A 16,983-nucleotide genomic window follows, 5' to 3' on the forward strand; every position below is an offset into this window, starting at 1 on the left:
TGCATCTCCTGGTAAATTGGCCATGTGAAAAACCTCACATCTAAAAACATATGGGCAGCACAAATTGCTTCACATTGATTTAAGAAAAAAAAAAGAATGTGAACTTGGGTAGGTGGGGAAGGTGGTAAACCTGGGAAGAGTTTGGGGAGATAAGTATTTTCCCAACAGGTTAACAGGTTGTTAGAAACTTTCAAAAAACTAATAAAAATAACTAAGAACTCTAAACATGATCAACATTGTCAACAGTTAGGGAAATGTGAATTAAAAGTACTTGGGTTTCATCTAACCCCAGTCAAATAGTTAAGATCAAGAAAACAATTTCAACAAATATGAGTGGGGGTGTAAAGAAGGGGAGCCCTTACACACTGTTGGTGGGATGCAAATTTGTGCAGGAACCATGGAAACCAGTGCGGAGACTTCTCAGAGACCATGAGGAAATCTCCATATGGCACAGCTGCACCGCTCCTTGGCAAACGCCCAATGACCCAGCATCCTGCTCCACAGATACTTGTCAGTCATGTGCATTGCTGCTGTGCTCACAATGGCTGGAGAATGGAAACAGCTAAATGTCCTTCAATAGAAGAAGAGATCGTGGGAATGTGGGACATGGTTCTGAGGGTGAGTCCAATGTAAAGGACAGCAGAGTTGATACACAGGAGAAGGAGCTAGAGCAGAGTCACTGTGATGTAGATTTGAACCTAACCTCTGTTCACCCTTGATGTGACTACTACTATGTAGCCAAGACTTCCTTTATAAGGGATTTATTGAAGATTCTGCTACCTGGCTCAGAAGAGTCCTGACTTAACCACATAGAAAGCATCAAAGAAACATAAAACAAATTCTTTTTCTCCAGGGAAATTTATTGGAGAAGGAAAAACAATTTAGGCTAAGTACAAGGGTAATGACAGATCATGGGGTGTCAGAACACATGGTGATCATGTCTCTGGTCTCAGCGACAACAGAATAGGTTCCTTCTGTTGCAGGTTCCATAGACACGTTCAGAACGTTCGCAGTGATTTCTACAAGAGCATGTCAAGACGCCTCGTCTAGCTGAAGAAATAAAAAAACATCAGGCATTAAGTAAGGTAGCCAGAAGTGTGCAATAGTGCACAACACTGTGAAGATGCAAAATACATGGTACAGAGTAGGTTTGTTTGCATTGGTAACATCACACTCAGCACCGGGACCAACTCCAAACACTGGGAAAGAATACATTTAACAAGTGTTGGTCACATGCACAACTTGACACCCATTTCGCAGTCCTTCAATTTTTAGTGTCTTCTTGACCCAACACATTCATACACTGGCATTTGGTTCCTAAATCTATTCTTTTAAATAAAAGAGTTTTTTCCTTTCTATAACAAAATTATCTATTGAATAGACAAAGGACTAATCAATATGGTCTATATTTTAAAACTATTCCACAGATAAATTTTTAGATCAAAAAAACTTAAAAGAAAGAAAATTGATTATAATCTTTTGACTCTTACTGTTACTTCAAAGAATAAGACAGTGAAGATCATAGTTGATCAAGAGTGCCTGAATCACCCAGCTCTCAGTGGGATTCCAGGGCCCATCTTCCACCCTCTCTCAGGAGACTCCAACCACTATCACACTGGGCACCAGCACTCACATCCGTCTTGAAGAGCTGAGCCTTCTGGGCTCCCAAAGGAGATGGTCATACCCTGGTACTCGGCCCCTGACTGTTCATCAGTTTTAGTCTCCTCAGCTGCTTCTGGGAGAGAATCCGCCTGGGCCTGGAAGGCCAGTAGGGCAAGGAGAGAGAGGAGGACAAGTGTCTTCATGGCTGAGAGTCACATGGAGGATGGGTGAGCAAGAGCCAGAGTGTGGTGACGGAGGAGTCAGTCTGCATTTATAGGGCTGTCATAGAAGGTGCAGAGACAGGCCCTGTAGTTAGAGAGGACATGCACTGGTGGAAACTGGGAGATACTGTCATCCTTTGATGTTCCTGTGTTCTCACAGATATCATGGTGTTGGTCTGTGTATTCAGTGACAGCCCTCCCTTCCAGCTAATAATGATGAAAGGCCCTTGCAGTCTTCTCCTGTTTCCCATCTGCTTGAGTGTTTACCTTTCTATGATCAATAAAGAAAAGAGGAGGGCATTTTCCAACTTTGCAAGGTCATGGAATAAAAAGTTTTGGTATTCTGAAGTTGGAGCTTGCTATTCTTAGAAAGTGTGGACCCTGGACCAGACCCGAATGCCTGTAGATTTGACAGTAGTTCTTTGAGTGATTCTCAGATATTACTACCCGTGTGAATTCTTTTCTTTGGAGCCATTATGGACAAAGTAAGATGGCCCTGGTGAATCAAGCTCAAGAGGAAATGATGGGCAAATTTGTGGTCAGAGTGAAGCTAGCGCAGGTTGTTCGGAAGAAGCCAGTGTGACCTGAGCACATCTCATAGTATATTCCAGAAGCCTCGTCACAATCAAATCAATGATGTGGTGTAGTTCATGTCTGAGATCTTGGACTTTTTACTTTTAGGAGATTAGAATTAAAGTAAATAAATAAAGCCACACAATAAAGTGTGTTACCAGCTGTTTCTCATCCTCAGCCATGCTAGGAAATGCTCCATGAAACCACCAGTATTCAACAGGACAGTGTTATGTACTGAACTGTTACCTTTATCCTACTACTCGTGTTGTGCAAGAAAAAAAGAAGCATATTGTACTGCCCGACGGTACTCCTCTATTGCAGCGCCTGCACCACAGGACCATTCGCGAGCCGGGCAAGGGCCTAGAGATTTAAACACACAAAGACACACATACAGAGTGGCACGGGTCATCCTTGGAACAGGAATGCCCCCTTTATTGTATCCAGGGGCAGCTTATAGAGGGATCCTTAACTGATAGCCAAGCCCCAGCCAAATCCACCAGAAACCAGTCCCCTGCCATCAGGAACTCCTGATTGTCTCGAACTCAGAGCAGCTGCAAGAATAACACGTTGTTTACAAGAAATTCAGGATCTGGGGGTTCATAGCTCCCAACAGCATATCAAAGTTTTCTCTTGCCTAAATTATTCATGGTATATTCTATATCTGAATTAATTTTTACAAATCGAGATCCTTTTCCAATAGGAAGAATTTTATTATTTCTGTGCTTTTTCCAAAAACGAGGAAAACATCAATGTACATCTTTATATGGACACATGTGTAACAAAAACATGTATAACTGTATTATACAGCCTAAAAGTAACAATAGTCTTGACAACATATCTGGAAGAAGATATTGCATTACACCAGTGATACATATAAAATCATATATGCTCCGCTATTCCCATCAATAGTACACTTATGATAGCTGATCACGCTGTTGACCATCATGAAGCCAATATGACGAACATTCCAGATACCTCAAGTGGTCTTTTAAAGACAGTGTGTCTCTCACTGGTAACTACTTTGATCATTGTCTTATATTCTTTCTGCATCTTCAGGCCCAACCAAGACTGTTCTGCCGTTATGGGAGTAGTCTACGGTTTACTGGACTGATTCTGAATCTTTTGGGTACATATAAGGAGTGATTCATGCTTCTCATTCTGTGAACCAAGAACGGAGAAAAACTGAAGTACTGCTCACTTTGAGACCTGGAAATTACATGGTACTTAGCCATGATACTGTGGGGCTTAGTCAAGAGTCTCTGGAATGTAACTGTTTTAAACAAAACCCTGGCTCCAGTGAGTGACAGTTTCAAAGAAGAGCACAGATTCCAGATACAATGTTCAAAAAGAAGCTCAAGTGACACTGCTGGCCTAGGTAGATGCCTCCTCTCTCTTATGTCTGCCTTAATATTTTTTTTTACAAAAATAATCAATGTGTATTCTTTTAGTATGTATTGTAGAGTTTAAACAGATTTAATTTTAAAAAACAAGTAAAACAAAAATAACACCACACATTAATTTTTAGCTATTACAAAGTCAGATTTGTGTGACTTCATAGGAAACATGATAATTTGAAATTTAAGATGTCAGGTAGCATTCTCAAAATACATAACATATGCAGTATATTTGTATTAGTTTATATTTATTGATTTCTAAGTGTTTTTTTTATCTATTCCAATAAGAGGTTTGCACAACAACCCAATAAAGTTGCTGCTCCTATTGGCCAATACTCTGTGGCTTTGTAAAGGAACTTCGAAGGGGTTAATTGCCTTACTCAGGTTAATTGCCTAAAGATTAGGCAACAGGGCTGTGACCTGATCCCTTGCACTTAACCACTACCCTATGTTCCGTCTTAACGTCTGCATTTTAGAGTGGTAACTTCTGTTACTTATTGAGATTGTTTGCAAGCTGCTAAAGCCCCTCTGGATGTCAGTGTGGCGATTTCTCAGAAAACTGGGAAACAACCTTCCTCAAGACCCAGCAATACCACTTTTGGGTATATACCCAAAGGATGTCAACCGTGCCACAAGGACATGTGCTCAACTGTGTTCATAGCAGCATTGTTTGTCATAGCCAGAACCTGGAAACAACCCAAATGCCCCTTGACTAAAGAATGGATAAGGAAAATGTGGTACATTTACACAATGGAGTACTACACAGCAGAAAAAATAATGACATCTTGAATTTTGCAGGAAAAAGGATGGTGCTAAAAACCATTATTATGTATTCTTCAAATAAAATTGAGGTCAGGTCTGGTGGCACAGGCTTGTGGTTCAAGCACCAAGGTGAAGCAGGCAGGAAGACAACAATACCCATGCCTGACTGGGCTGTCTAGTAAGACCCTGTCTCACATGAGCAAACATGTCCACCACTACTGACTTTCCTGAACAGTCCTTCAAAGCTTAAGAGACTAATTCTGATGATGAGCATATGTTTCTTTGTTCACTGATAGTCATAAGACATGAACACTCACCCGTCTTCTCTGGGCTTTAATAGACAGGTATCAGCTCAAAGACACTGGTTCACTCTGTGTTGAATTTATTACATGGCATATGGGAGAATTCCACTGCATTTGACTCTCTAGTTTTCTGACAACTTTTGATTAATGCGGCTTCCCCAGGCCTCACTTAAGGGACTGTTGTGTGCTACAGTCTGCAACATTATACAGTTATTACTCAGCCATCTTTTTGGTAAGGTCAACCCAACAGAGTTAGGGACTCTGTTTTGAATGATTTTAACAGTATACCAGGCAGGCTGTCATTATTGCTTTATGAATAAAGTGGCTGTTTCTTGCTGTAAGGATTTTGATGTAGCTGACTCCACTTCTGTTACAAATTTGGGATTTGTTTTCCACAGTTCAGCACTATTTGAGCTCTGTGTGAAGACAACAGTCACACAGTCAAGAAACCTGCTTCCCACTGCCAGGTCTTTGCTGCTTTTACCTGTGTAAACTTAGAGATCTGCCTTCCTGCAATTATCTTTTCTGACACACATTTGGTCAGTGTTTAGGGTCCAGCCAAAAGCATTCCATTTAAGACATTCTTAGGTTTTTGATCCTACTGCACGTACTGGCTTTGTGGGAGCCTAGGCAGTTTGGATGCTCACCTTACTAGACCTGGATGGAGGTGGGTGGTCCTTGGACTTCCCACAGGGCAGGGAACCCTGATTGCTCTTTGGGCTGACGAGGGAGGGGGACTTGATTGGGGGAAGGGGAGGGAAATGGGAGGCGGTGGCGGGGAAGAGACAGAAATATTAAAAAAAAAAAACATTCCTAGATATCCAAAAACATAGGATTACTACATGCCCAAAGCTGTTAATTCATAGCTGCTCACATAGATTAAAAAAAAAAAAAAACAAGTCTTGATTTTACCTCACTTAAAGATAAGAAAAGTGATGACTTAAAACTAACCTTGCATTAAAAGATTCCTAACTCCTCACTTCACCTTCACCTCAGTTTACTGATGACTTTAGTTAAGGAGATTTACTGTTGTGTCTTACTCTTAGAAAAAATAATTAACCCTTTACCCACCGCTAGGAGGAAGAAAAACCTTCACTGGTGTTTCTGATAAGCATCAAGCTTAATTAGGAGCTTGCTGACATTGAAGCTTCCTAACGTTTGGCAACAATGCTAATGGGCCAAGGAACATAAGCTTCCTTTGTCTGTTTATGTAGGTTTCCTGGTTACCCATGCCTGCAAAGTTTTGTGGGTCTTTTTAGCTGGGTAATAACAAAGAAAAAAGAAGAAGTGGGAGCAGACAGAAGCAGAAACCAAGGGGAAATGTCCCAGAAATTAGCAAAGAGAGTAAAATGAAAATGAAGAAGAAGAAAAACAATATAGAAAAGAATTAAAATTGAAATTGAGAGAATTAGAGCTAAGAAATTATAGACAGTTAAACAGAACTAAAAGAGAGAACAAGGAAAAGAGAACAATAAACAGACATGGATAGTAGAACATGTTTTGAGTAGACTTCTTAACCCTCAGATTTTAGTTTTTGTGCTTGTTGTGGTATCTTTATTTTGAACATAGAGAAGAAATCTTATAGTCTGGACCTTTAAGGTTTCCATTAGTGGTGTCTTTGAAGAATGTCAGTTATCGTTGAGGATAAGAAAATGTAGTAATAAGACCCATCACTTTATATGCTTACTAAAACAAAACAAAGCACTAAAGGCCCATTCCCTTTAAAGGTCTGGGCTTATCATTAAGATGCATTGTCTACAGTATACACCAGAGCTTTAGAAGGGCTTTGAAAACAGTCCATGTGTCTAGATCAAGTCTGTTTTTTTCTATTCAGGGTTTCTACCAATTATATGTAACTTTGAGAATGCTTAGGGAGCTCTGTAAGGAAAGTCCCCGGGAACGGTGATTTCACTTGCCGAATTCTACAAGAAGTTTGTAAAAGAATCAATACCATTTTTTCCAAACTGTTCCAAAGTATTGAAAAGAGAGGGTAATTTTATAGTTTTATATTCCTTTTTCCAATATTAGTGAGAAAATATTGACTCAGACAATATGAAATGATAATGATATCCTTATCATCTTGCTGTTCTGCAAGCAGACACTAAACACAGAACCATTGCTGGAAGCTGTGAGAACACGGGAACAACAAGGGGACTTTGAAGGGGTAAGTTCCCTCTTTCCTCATCAATGCCGCCTTTGTCTATCAGCAAACCCTGTCCCTACCTTTCTCCTAGCAGAACTATAAATACAGGACGAATCCTCATGCCACACATACTTGGTTCCTGCTCACCCATCCACCAGGTGACTCTCAGCCATGAAGACTCTTGTCCTTATTACCACCCTTCTGCTGGTCCTCCAAGCCCAGGCTGAGCCTCTCCTGGGAGCAGCTGAGGAAGCCCCTGACAAGATGCAGCCATCAGAAGAGGACCAGGCCTTGTCCATCTCCTTTGGAGGGCTTGAAAGCTCTGGTCTCCAGGATGCAGGTGAGCACATCCACATGATAGAGGACTAGAGTTAGAAGACAAGGCTGGCCAAAGGCTGTGGTCGGGACAGGTCCACCTTTCTTACAACCGCTGTTAATTAACTTCTCTGGGATTTAACTTTCTCACTGAAAGTTAATTGAAATGAAAGTTAATTGAATTAAAAGTGAATTGAAAATTCAAACGCTGCAGGCCATTGCATTTAAGAGATTCTCTACCTCTGAAGATTTGGTTCTAAGGTTTGTCTCCAACATACAAAGCTTAATATATAGAGAGACGTAAATAACTTCTGAATCAAAATAGGTCAATTTAGCTACAGACAGAGAGCATATTTTTTTATAGGGGATAATTTTGAATTTGGGGCTGGGATGATAGTATGTTCAAGGTGTGCATGGAGGGCCCGGAGTACAGGGAAGGGAAGGCTGTTGAGCAAAGTCCCAAATCCCAAGTGACGATCCCTTGCTTTGTGTATTGACTTATGTTGACAGAGTTGTAAATACAGCTGGATTTTAGGAAGTCACAGGCCATAGACATTTGGTTCAACACTAAACATCTCAATTCTCTTTACCATCTATGTCTGACCCAGCACTCAGTGTCTCATGTCCTTTTTTCACTAGGTCTATTGAGGAACCAGCGGTGCTCCTGCCGACCCCGCTGTTCTCGTTTTGAACGTGTAAAAGGCACCTGTCTACGACCACCTAAATCATTACTACTTTGCTGCCCCTGAGCATCAGGAGCAGAGATAAAACAAGGACACCATACACTTCAAGAACTAGGAACCAACTGCCAATGTCCTTGTACTTGTTCTTGATTTTCTTTATTTGAAATAAATTCACAGCATCCAGTCTCTGTGTTAATTTTCCTGGGTACCTGCTACTAGACTCAGTGAGAGCTCCATGGAAACCCAATACTAGAATCTTTAATGAAACCTCTTTAAACAAAATCCTGCCAACCAATACTAGAAACTCAATATATAACAGGCTGGAGAAGTAAAGTGTTAGGAAAGTTTACCATCACTTCTGATTGTGTGTGTGTATGTGTTTGTATGTATGTGTGTGTTTCTTGTCTCCCAACTCTGCATTCCCTTACATTTTTATCATTCTCACAGACAATTCTCAGCCTTCCACATTTAAACAGTGATAGCATCTCACTTCTCAGAAAAGTCACCACATTCTTCCCTAAAATGTTGGAATTTTATTGGAAAGACCCCAAGAAAACATCTGCATTTTAGAACTTGAGATTGTATTGGCTCCTTTTAAGATAGCATTAGCAGTCATACTATTAAGGATCCCTCAATAACCCAGACCCAGAAAGATGAACATGGTGAGTACTCACTTATAAGTGGATACTAGATGTAAATAAAGCAAAGGATATTGAGCCTATAGTTCATGGTCCTAGAGAAGCTAAGTAACAAGGTGAACCCTAAGAAAAACATACATAGATGCACCTGGAAATAGACAAAATCACCTGATAAAATTGGGGCATTGGTGGTGGAGGCAGGAGGGAGGGCAGAAGGGGAAGATGAGGGGAAAAGGGAAGTGGGGAGGTGAACTTGAGGGAATGGTATAGTTGAGATGGAGGAAGGACAGAGATGAGAGTCAGGAAATAGATATTTTGATTGAGGGAGCCATTATAGTGCTAGCAAGAAACCTGGCACTAGATAAATTCTCAGGAATCCAAAAGGATGACCTTAGCTAAAACCCTAAGCAATAGAGGAGAGGGTGCCCAAACTGGCCTTGCCCTGTAAATCAGACTGATGAATATCTTAAATATCACCATAGAACCTTCATCCAGATGCAAACAGAGGCAGAGACCTGCATTGGAGCACTGAGCTGAGCTCCCAAAATCCCCTTGAAGAGTGGGAGGAGTGAGAATATGAGCAAAAAGGCCAATACAATGACGGGTACACCCACTGAAACAGTTTATCTAAGCTAATGGGCATTCACCAACTCCAGCCGGACAGGGAAGGAAACAACATAGGTCCAAACTAGTCCCTCTGAATGTGGGTGGCAGTTGCATGGCTGCAGCAGACTGTGGGGCACTGGCAGGGGCACCAGGATTTATCCCTACTGCTTGTACTCACTTTTTTGGAATCTATTCTCTTTGAATGGATATTTTGCTTAGCCTAGATATAGTAAGGAGGGCCTTGGACCTTTCCAAAGCAATATGCCTTTCTCTCTTTGAGGAGTGGATGTGGGGGTGTGGTGCGGGAGTTAGGTGGAGGGTATGGGAGGATGGGAGGAAGTGAAAACAGATTCGTATGTAAAATTTAAAAAGATAGTTTGTTTTCTTTTTTTTTAAAAAAAATAAAGGTACACCAAAAGCAAGCAAGCAAAGAAAAACTTATAATACATGTAAGTCTGTCTATAAATATGAATGTAATGTTTGGATGAAATTTCTCATCTGTTTTGACTATTCTCTCTCGAAGAGCCAACAGCCATCTGACAAAAATTCCAACACTAGACATGAGAAGCCTCTTTTGAGTTGGCAATCAGGATTTCCAAGAGAATTCTAAAACAGCACATTCTGTTGCTAGTGTCCTTGATTGTCCTCTAGAGGTGGAAGGTAAGATCCCTATTACTGAAAACACCGTGTACCTCAGATGTATGACTCAGAGATCCCTACCTAGAACTGACTGAAATCTCCTCTTTGAGGAGACTAGCTTTCATGGTGTCTCTTGGAACCATTAAACTTCCAGAGGAGGGAAACAACCAACCTACCACAGCAGTCCTTCCCTAGCTATGATGTCTATGAACTACAACAACCACCCTTAGGATGCAAGAGTGGCGTGCATTCCTTGGCAATAACCAACAGTTCTCTAATTAATTGGACTTGAGGACTACTCAACAAAACAGGCTGGTACTGGAAATTGAGTCAACTTCCCAGAGCTAGAGAAGTCATGGATCTTAGAGGAAAACCTACAACCACCATTTTACTAAGCCAGCACAAACCCTAACTACACTCTCAATATTTTTCATTGTATCCATAGATAAGCATTCCATTCTGTTCAACAAGAAAACAGCTCTTTGCAACCAAGGGAGATCATTAGAGAAGAAACACAACCAATCGAAATGTAGGGATCAGTTCCTATGGGTACATCTACAAAAGTACTGGTACACCTAAGGCTCAAGGGCAGAAAGATTGGAAGAGCCAGATGATCATTGGAAATATATATATATATATATATATATATATATATATATATATATATGTCAGAAGCTACACCAATAAAGTCCAACATGACTTCCTAAGTATGAGCTGAACAAGGACAACAACAATATATATGCTGAAGTGGGTTGAGGAAAGTCAGGAGGTCTCAGCCCTACACAGAGAACTACAGGCAACTAAAGAATACATAGTGATAGAAATAGACTTCACTGCTGGAGAGCATGACAATTATTATTATTATTATCCAATAATGAATGATCATCACTGAAAACATCATGCAAGTAACATACTCACAGAGCAAGGTGTATTTATGTAATTAGGAACATTTATGTATAAGTATATGTGTATTTGACAACAATTAAAGAAAACAGAGGCCCTAAATTTGAAAGAGAGATGGGAGGGATACTATGGAAGGGTTTGTAGGACAGAAAGGGAGGAGAAGGTGATGCAATTATATTTTAATCTCAAAAAATAAAAGACAGAAATTTGAAGTGATCATTTCAGAAATGATAGTTGTGTAAATTATGGTGGTTGTGGTGATCAGTTCACACCGTATCCATGTATAAAATCATCATGTTGCATGCATTATATACCACTTTCATCAATTATATCTCAAAAAAGCTAAGGAGAAAATAAATGAAATAGCATGTTGTATGATAAATGCATTAATATTTCCATTTAAATTATAAAATATTCAACACAACATGTACCTAAAATTGATTTAATGTTGAATAATCTATGTTGCTGATTAAATGTATAAACTGTAAAGGAGAAATAAATGAGTTATTAATAATAGTATAATGAATATGACAAAAATCATGACTGCCTATACTATGGTATATAAATATACACATATATATGTATATTTATATACATGTGAATTTTTCATAAGCCACATCCTCTGAAACTTATTTTCACATATGTACAATTTGTTGCCAGCAGGCTTGTTTGAGAAAGAAGCACATTCCACTTCTAAGAGCATTCTGACCCTTGGCTCACTGAGGACAGAAGGAAACAGTCTATATAATGGGATTTCTTAACTCAAGGGTGAAGAATGTGCTACTTCTCTCTATGTATGGACTGGTTATGCAACCTCATCTGAGAAAAAAACATTAAGAGCGCTATGACCCTTAGCATACTAAAACCAAGGGAATGGTCTGTACTATAGATGTTTCTACCTCTACAATACAGGTGTGTTCTATTTCTGAAGAGATAAGGACTTATTTTGTTCCCATATATCCTTCTATCCAACTTCATGGTTTTCATCCTCCTGGTAATATATTAAGCAAAACCAAGTCTTTATATACATGGTTTGATAACTATGCATATATTAGCTCCTAAGACAAGCTCAGCACAAGAGGTTCTGTGGGTTCCCAGTCTCCCCTTCATATTCATATTGTAGACTTGATCCTTGTTTTATGGACTGAGCTCTAATATCCACAGAAACAGTTCACTGGCCCAAACCTGAAGTACATAAATACAATTTTACAACTACATGTTGCTCTCCTGGGTTGTCTAAAGTCTGAGACCCTGTTATCTCTTACACAGTGAAGCTTTGGAGAGACACCCAGAAAGTAAAAAGACACAGAGCCATTCATTCTCCAAGCAACCAAGAATGGTTGATGATGATGAGGGTAGAGAAAGACAGCACAAGGATGGTCATAGAACAGAAAGGGAAGACTGTGTCTGAAGAAAGGTCAGGAACAGTGGTGTCACAGGCTGGTGTGACAGGGATCCGGATGCCTCTGCTGCAGTTTCTACTGCTGATCACACCCAATATCATCTGGGCTTCTCATCTTCTTGTGTTCTAAGAGTTAGGTACAATCCATGATCCTGAAAGACAAGTCTGACACTATTACTGCCTGGGGCACCAAATTCCAGATAGCCTAGGACTGAAAGAAATCCATAAGTCAGAGCATGTTAAGACTTTTCTATCTGAGGTGGGTGGGCTGAAAGACACTCACATATTCTCTTGATGGTTACTTTCACAACTTCTCTTTATTTTTCTTTTATATTCCCTATTCTTTATTTTCCTGGTGATTTCCTTATCTCATTCTTTTTTTGTTTTTAGTTTTTTGGTTTTTTTTATTTTTATTGAACTCTACATTTTTCTCTGTTCCCCTCCCTTCCTCTTTCCTCCCCTTCAACCCTTTCCCATGGTCTCCATGCTCCCAATTTACTCAGGAGATCTTGTCTTTTTCTACTTCTCATGTAGATGAGATCTATGTATGTCTCTTTTAGGGTCCTCATTGTTGTCTAAGTTCTCTAGGATGGTGATTTGTGGACTGGTTTTCTTTGTTTTGTGATACTTATTTTTTCTGTGTCTGGGTTACCTCACTCAAAATGATGCTTTCTAGCTCCATCTATTTTTCTGCAAAATTCAAGATGTTATTTTTTCTGCTGTGTAGTACTCCATTGTGTAAATATACCACATTTTCCTTATCCATTCTTTGGTTGAGGGACATTATGGTTGTTTCCAAGTATAGCAGCATTGTTTGGCCTTATCTCATTCTTGATGTTTTCCTCCTAACTCTTATTCTTAATGTTTTTGTTGGTTCCTCAGTCACCACACACTGGGCTCCTGCTCACTCATCCTTCAGGTGACTCTCAGCCATGAAGACACTTGTCCTCCTCTCTGCCCTTGTCCTGCCGGCCTTCCAGGCCCAGGCTGATCCTCTCCCAGAAGACACTAAGGAGACTAAAAATGAGGAGCAGCCAGGGAGAGGACCAGGATGTGTCCATTTCCTTTGAAGGCCCAGAAATTTCCTCTCTTAAAGATGCAGGTGAGTGACTACTGAGAACTCAAGAACAATGGCAATGGGTTTTTGATCCTACTGCACGTACTGGCTTTGTGGGAGCCTAGGCAGTTTGGATGCTCACCTTACTAGACCTGGATGGAGGTGGGGATTTCTTGGACTTCCCACAGGGCAGGGAACCCTGATTGCTCTTTGGGCTGACAATGGAGGGGGACTTGATTGGGGGAGGAGGAGGGAAATGGGAGGCGGTGGTGGGGAAGAGACAGAAATCTTTAATAAATAAATTAATTTAAAAAAAGATGCAGGTGAGTGTCTGTACCCAGTATGATAGAGGGTTGGAGTCTCCTGAGAGTGGGTGGAAGATGGGCCCTGCTGGAATCCGGTCAAGAACAGTCTGGCTCCCTTGGTAACTCTGTCTTGCTTTCTTCTGTTTCTTATTCATAGCAGTAACAGTGAGAGTGAAGTCAGTTGATTTTTTTTATCATGATGCGTTTCCTTTTAAAATATGCTTAGGAATTTCACCAGAATATAGAGCAATATACTGAGTAGATACTTAAAGAACAAAATGAGTAGACTTAGGTATAGGAAAAAAATTTGTGTGTCTATAAAAACTTCAAATCTGAGTAAGAATGCACTCAAATATGGGAATGGTTAGAAAAGGAACATTAAAATTAAAGACACACCTGAATGTATCCCATGTCCTGCCTATTACTAACACTCCTCAAGTATATTATTCATCTACAATGTTGACCATGCTGCTGGCTGTAATGTTGTCAACAAAACATGCCCATGCTGTCTCAAACATCTTCATCAACTGTATTACTCTCCCATCCTGCTGACCTCCAAATTCCATTCTTGATTCTCTCTGTGTGTCTCCAGCCTCGGGAAAGCACAGGATATGCTACTGTAGAAGCCGATCCCGTACAATATGAGAACGCATCAGTGGGATATGCACCAAGGATGGCAAAAACTATGTGTTCTGCTGCAGCTGAGCCTGGAGACCTGAAACGAGATGAACAAGTCCAAGAGAGGCCCCTGATTACCACTGCATGTGTGTTTCTCCTTTCTTTCCAATAAAATGCTTGCAATACACTCCCTGTGTGTTTGCATTCTTTCAGAATTTGCTATAAGACTCCATCAGGACTCTGGATATCAAGTACCTGAATCTTCAAGGAAACCTTTGCAAATGAACAGAGAGTTTAGTTTTCACTTACAAAATATTGCTTCCAAATACTAACAATATTAATGATAACCCCATGGTGCAGACACAAAGTACTCAAAAGTGAAAGCTCAGAGTGCTGATGATCGTGCCACATTTCTCTCTTGACCTTTGACTCTGCCTTTAGGTAGATTCAAAACTACCACTCTCAGCTTTATCCAGCTGTAATATCTTAACTTTCATATAGCCTCTGTCGCCTTAAAAAGTGTTAAAGTTTCAATAAGCAGGCCTGGATTATACCTTTACCTTCTAAGCCTTGGGTTGTTTACAGCTCCAGAGAGAAAATTTTTACCAATATTAGAAAAGTTTAGTCCAGAGGCTGCATGGGTAGGAAGAAAAGCAAGGCATCCCACAATCTGATGTGCACATTATCTGCAGCACCTGTGTTGTGGATGACAGGATGTGTTTTGTACACAGAAAACTGTTCTTCACATACAGAAAGTGCATGTGCCCAATGACACCAGTGTGCTCTGCAATATACCCTCAAGTGTATATTATACACTTAGAGCTTTGCTAGGCTTATTGAAGCCTGGAAGTGATTCCAAGGAAAGGGTTACTACAGAATGCTAAGACTCGGACCCCAGAACACCACACACTCCTTAAGGGAGCTATGTGTGCTATCTTAGGAAAAGAGCAGTGGTGACCTTTTAGACTGTAGACTCCAGTAGCACAGACAATGTGGGTCCACAGCAGACATTCGATAAGGAAGGAGGCATGCTGGGAGAATAGAATACCCCATCACTCTTTAAGAAGAAAGGATGCTAGAAGCATCTCACTTGGTAGTTGCCATGACAATCTGTGTTGGGCCATGACAGATACCAACTGCACCAAATGAACTGGTGGAGAGAGTATAACTCTAGCCAGTACAACTCTTTTCGCCTCAAATATCACAGAATATTGATTAGTGGTTGCAAACATAATATGCAGTTACCAAAGTCCCACAAGACATTTCTGTCTTAAATAAATCACTTGTGTCCTGGGCAAAATAAATGGAATGACTTAATAAAATGCATGTCGTCCTTTTGAAATGTAACTATCTGAGGACATAGATGCTCTGTTTTCAGGTACAGTTCATAACTCCAGTTAGGGTCAATCAGCAAAGACGTTGCCTACATATGGATAATAGTTTCTTTTCAGGTGTGTGCTTTGCCAACCTTTCCCACCATGCTCGAGTTGGCCATTCCACATCCATGCTCATTTCCTCTCCTATGTGGAAGCGGTACAGGCCAGTACAATCTCGGCTGATCACCTTTGCCTCATTCCCAGCACATTTAGTGTCACGTAAGAAATCATTGTCCAGATACAGCTCTGAATTTTCATCTAGCAGTTTTTTGCTTTCAGGTCTTATGTCTATGTCTTTAATTCATTTTATTGGAGGTTAAGAGCCATTGAGCATCAAATCATTGGGTAGTATTCTTAATTTTTAATTGTCACTCATAATTTTGAAACTTTACCTAGAATCACAAGAGCTCATTTCATGCATAGTTTGAAACCGTCAATGTGGTCAGCATGTGTGCTGAAACAGAACCAGACCTAACAAGTCTTGATAACCAACACCTGCAAGATCCAGGTCTAACCCCAGAGCGAACAACTTCAGAAGAATCCATCTTCAGAGAGGTAGAGGCATTGTGTCCTTGAAGTTAAAGCATGAGAGTGCTGCTTCTTTTTTCTATTTTAACATTAAAAAGTAAACACTCATTCAAGGGGGAGTACAAAATCCAAGTAACAGGAAACAACAGCGGAGTCCTCCTCATCCTCACCAACTTAAACCAAAGGCGGTCACCAGACACACAGGTGGAGGCACTTGTCATGGAAGCCATGAGAACAATAGTGTCAAAAGAACCTTAAGGACACATCTGTTTTTTTTTTTAATCACTGCAGACCCTGCCCAACACAGGACTTATCTTAGACCCTTCTCTTCACATACCGCCCTCCTACACTTGGCTCCTGATTTTCTTCATCCCCCAGGAAATCCATGGTCATGAGGATGCTCATTCTACTCATGGTCTTTTTCCTATTGGCCGTACAGATCCAGGCAGAACCTCACCAAAGAAGAGCTGAGGAGGTTCTAGACCAGGACAGCTGGGAGAGGATGACCAGGATACGTCCATATCATTTGGAGGGAATGAAAGTGCTGCTCTTCCAGATCCAAATGAGCGATGTCAGCATGTTAGAGATTGGGGCAGAGAAGAAGTGTGGAGATAAGCTCTGAAATCAGGTTACCTAGGGGATTTAATTACTTCTTTATTTTTCTCATTCAACAGCAAAAGCTTAGTAAATCAAATTTTTGTGCAATTTTTTCAATTTATATTTGTGACTATCACTAGATTTAATACATAGATAGATTAGTAACTGCTTTTATCTCTAAGTTTAAATGGCTAGAGTTCATCATAGGGAGAATATTTTATTGTGTTTATTATATTTTAGTATCTGGAAGTATGTGCTTAGATATTTAGGTGATGGAAGGATGCACAAAAATGTATTATGATAGAAGCACAAAAATAAA

At 40.3% G+C, this 16,983-nt stretch overlaps 1 protein-coding gene and 1 pseudogene across 1 annotated transcript; both read left to right on the forward strand.

Annotated features, from left to right (window-relative positions):
* The first annotated feature begins 7,143 nt into the window (after nt 1–7,143).
* LOC121462211 (alpha-defensin 26-like) lies at nt 7,144–8,166 on the forward strand. The gene is made up of 2 exons (XM_041673674.1): nt 7,144–7,337; nt 7,952–8,166. Exons 1-2 carry the CDS (start codon nt 7,169–7,171, stop codon nt 8,059–8,061), a joined length of 279 nt encoding a protein of 92 aa, XP_041529608.1. The 5' UTR covers nt 7,144–7,168; the 3' UTR covers nt 8,062–8,166.
* A 4,949-nt stretch (nt 8,167–13,115) lies between these two features.
* LOC121462151 lies at nt 13,116–14,250 on the forward strand (annotated as a pseudogene).
* The last annotated feature ends 2,733 nt before the right edge of the window (nt 14,251–16,983 follow it).

This window comes from Microtus oregoni, unplaced genomic scaffold (assembly GCF_018167655.1).
Source record: "Microtus oregoni isolate MIOR12 unplaced genomic scaffold, Mior012 000024F_ref0000369, whole genome shotgun sequence".
NCBI lineage: Eukaryota > Metazoa > Chordata > Mammalia > Rodentia > Cricetidae > Microtus > Microtus oregoni.

Coding starts and splice junctions, on each gene's coding strand:
- LOC121462211 (XM_041673674.1), top strand. CDS start 7,169: ATGAAGACTCTTGTCCTTATTACCACCCTTCTGCTGGTCCTCCAAGCC. Junction 7,338..7,951: donor CTCTGGTCTCCAGGATGCAG/GTGAGCACATCC, acceptor TTTTTTCACTAG/GTCTATTGAGGAACCAGCGG.